Below are 3604 nucleotides of genomic sequence, written 5' to 3'. Positions count from 1 at the left end.
GATACGACTTCAGCATTCTAGCAGTAGGCGTAGGAGTGATATTTTCTGTTGGCATTCTCCACTCATTGTGAAACACATAGTGTATCTAAGCAGAAAATGACAGATGAAGTAGTGTTGATATTATGCATAATGGCAAGTCTCAAAATCTTCCTTCTCCCACTAAGCGGAAGAGTTCCAGTTCCCACCTGAGCTTCACAAGTGGATTTTAATCACAGGAGAAACAGTGCCTCTGTGTAGAACTGCCCCTCACCCCGCCTGCGGTGGGACGGGCCCCTCGGCGTGAGATCAAGCGCAGGTACTGCCTGCGATTGCTGTGTCCGGGAGCTGGCGGTAGAGCGAGGGTACCGTGCTCCTGCTGCGGTAACAGCCTCCTGCAAACCTCCGTCTTGGCACTGTTTCAGTCGTGTTTCCACGGAGGTCTGATTAGAGCTGCTGATGTCACGACTTCAGTGGCATCTTGCTACTGTTATACAACTCCAGCGTATTTTGCAATCCTGGTGGTACAATAGGCTCGTTATACAAATAGAAGCCTTCAATTGCAAGCTGTGTGGCTTTGATTAGGGGAATTGTTTGCATGAAGCCATCTCGTGTGCCTTGTTTAATTCTTGCCTTGGGGCCTTGAGCAAAGTTGGCTCTTTCACTGAATTCCTTGCAGTTGTCCAGGCTGAGGAGGAGCTATGAGAAGCTGCGGAAGAAACAACCAAGAGAAACTAGAGAAGCAGCTGACAAGAGACAAGGGGAGGAGCAGTTTGAAATGACCCGGCTGACCAGGAAGCTGGAGGTACGTAGTGAAATGTAAGTGCTGGTCAGAGTTTGTATGTATTAACTGACTCTCTGGGCTTCACTGATGAAAGAATAGTCAACTAGGAGTTGTCTGTGAATCGTACTTAGAAAGTGTTCTCCCATCTGCTCTCCAAGTGTAGCTCTTCTCAGCTGACTGACAAAGGCAGTTTCCTGCATTGGGACCTCTGAGTACGCAGGATAAACCATGCCGCTGTTCTTGTTCTTAGACTAAATGAAAGGAAGAAGGTGCTGGAAGGGTAATTAATTATGTGAATGGAATGAATTCCAGTGTGGTGAGGTTGTCATTCCGCTGCTTTGAGGAGGAGGGAGCTACATGTCAAACTTCTCATTCCTGTCTCATCTTTTAATCTTTCTGCTATGCTGAGCTCAACCACACTCAATTTTCTCTTGCTGTACCCTGAAGATGTGGCTAACAAACACATCTGACTGATGGGGTGTCCAATTTCTGGAGCAGAGATTAGCATTAAAATTCTGTAGATCATACTTGCCATCATAGTGATTTCAATAGCAGCTTGTTTTGGAAGCTAAAGACAGTCGGAATTGTTAAACCTCTGACAGCAAATCCATGAAACCAGCCATGAATCTGTTAGCACTTAACATTTGTAAACAGCAATAATTGACGCTGGCGTTTTGACTCACGGGGGGGGGAAAGAAATACAGCGAGCACAGTGTGTGAGGGGTTTTATGCTGCTGAGCTGGTGCATCAGATGACTGGCTAATGGTTTCCCCGCTGTGGGGAAAGGTGCCTGAGGACGTGGTGGGGAGAGAAAGCAAACATGGATAGGAACTAGAAGGGGGCCTTCTTGTCAACCGTGTGGACGTACTGCTCCAAGCCACCCCTGCTGTCCTTGCAGGAGTTTCGTCAAAAATCACTTGACTGGGAGAAGCAGCGCTTGCTTTACCAGCAGCAGGTGGCATCGCTGGAAGCACAGAGGAAGGCTTTGGCTGAGCAGTCTGAGCTCATTCAGGTACAATTAATGTGTGCTGAAAGTTTTTGTTTTGTTGGTGCCAGCGGGTGGGAGGGGAGGGAGGGGGGAAGAGGGAGAGACTCATGAAACCTCTCAGACTTGAATCCAGTTTAGGTTGCCGTTGAAATGACTTTTAATGTCCCGCTGGAATCAGGTTTACTTGTGTAAGTGCTGTATGGAAAAAAGACCTGGAGTCTGTCAAGAGAGATGAACCTTGGGTGGGTCTCCCTGCCACCCCTCCACCCCGCCAATTCATAGAGAAGAGAGTGGGATGAAGCTTGCCCTGGGAGACAGAGGCCACAGTGTATGACGCTTTAAAATAGCCGTTACATCACGCCGTCCAGTTCAAAGCTGCATACCTGCCAGTAGCTAAATATGTGCCTTGTAGGTCCAGCTCAGAGGATGATGTTGGAAAACAGTCTTCCCCTACAACAGATGCTTCTGCAAAGTACTGAAGTAGCAGCAGTTTTCAGCCCTCTCCTCCCTGTTTTTTCTCTTTTTTAAAGTCTCTCAAAGGCAAGAAGTGGTGGGGCTGCTGTTCCCAAAAAGCTGATGGTTCTGTGAGTTAGTGATGCTGTGCAGAGTATGATGGATTGACCCAGAGCACAGCTGTGAAGGCACACTGACACAATCACAGCAGACACTGATAAGAAGCTCTTGCTGAGGGCTTTACACTTAATGGGCTCCTGAGTTGCTCTTGAGTGGAAGCTCCTGCAAGGAGGAAGTTTGTGATGACAGGATTGAAGGTGGCTCTGACAGGGGCTTTGTGAGAGGCTGCCACTAGTAGATCTACAAATGCAGAGAGAGTCATCGAGCAGAAGGTCTTGCTGCTCTGCTGTCTTTGTATCCTTGATAGCTCAATTGTCAGGGAACAGATGTGTCCTTGGAGTGCAGGCTGGTATCCTGGAGCGCAGAGGAGCTCTTCTTACCGTCCAGCAGAAAAACAGGAGTTTGGGGAGACTTTTCCTAAGCAGCATAGGTGACTTAGGTGCATAGGCAGTGTGAACAGGCTGCCCAAATCCTCTATTTCTTTGAAAAGCCCAGCATGAAAATCCTGAATTTTTGCCTTGGATGTTTCTATGCATTTTGTACGCTTGGTTGTTTTTCTGGTACAAGGTCAAGCTGAGCTCCGTGACTGTGGAGTGCTTCCCCTTTCTCTTCTTTCAGCTGGCTCCCTCTCATGTCTTTCAGTGCAGCTTGGGGAAGCCTCCTTACCACTGATGATGCAGCCTTTAAATCCTGCAGGTGAAACCTGGAATTCTGTGCCTTCCTGCATGTTCTCTGGCTGGAAATAAGAGAGAGCTTAAATGTTTTCTTAATGCAGAAATAAATATTCAGGTAGTCTGGTACTCCGATTTCTTGGACGGAGAAAGGCTGTACTTTAAATTCTCACCCCTCCTGGATACCTTTTCTGTCATGACTACTTGAATAATGAAAAGACTGTAATCAAAATTATACCATAGTCTTCCAAATGCACAGCTCCTGTAGTTTGCTCAGTTATGAGGCATTATGTGTCAGGCAGTAAATCGAGGCATGTGGTGATTCTGAAGCTGGCAGAAATTGCTGCATTTAGAAATCGGGACTGAAGGACTACTCAAATATTTTGTTTCAGCTTTTAAGAATTATAAGGTACTGTACAAAAAGGGAATCTATGAAGTGAATATTCTTAGAAGCTTATATGAGAGCTGGCTTGTTAAATTTCACCAGATAGCTACGTGGAAAGAAATGCTGTGAAATAAAGAACTGTGTCTATAAATAATAGAGCATGCACTGTGTTGCTAGTCATATGTTCTTTATAACTTTTTTTTTCTGCTATTAAAACAATGAAACAC

At 46.1% G+C, this 3604-nt stretch overlaps 1 protein-coding gene across 1 annotated transcript in view; it reads left to right on the top strand.

Moving 5' to 3' along the window:
• The window catches only part of CEP63 (centrosomal protein 63kDa), a gene marked incomplete at its 5' end in the record, with an annotated part of 21025 nt that overhangs the window by 3775 nt on the left and 13646 nt on the right, over positions 1-3604 (top strand). The window contains 2 exons of the mRNA XM_010148233.1: positions 656-781; positions 1659-1772. Of these exons, the coding sequence (XP_010146535.1) occupies positions 656-781; positions 1659-1772 (240 nt within the window). The remainder of the gene's footprint in view (positions 1-655; positions 782-1658; positions 1773-3604) is intronic.

This window comes from Eurypyga helias, unplaced genomic scaffold (assembly GCF_000690775.1).
Source record: "Eurypyga helias isolate BGI_N326 unplaced genomic scaffold, ASM69077v1 scaffold22993, whole genome shotgun sequence".
Classification (NCBI taxonomy): domain Eukaryota; kingdom Metazoa; phylum Chordata; class Aves; order Eurypygiformes; family Eurypygidae; genus Eurypyga; species Eurypyga helias.
The sequence above is the reverse complement of the archived record's forward strand: the minus strand, read 5'-3'. Positions and strand labels throughout refer to the sequence as shown.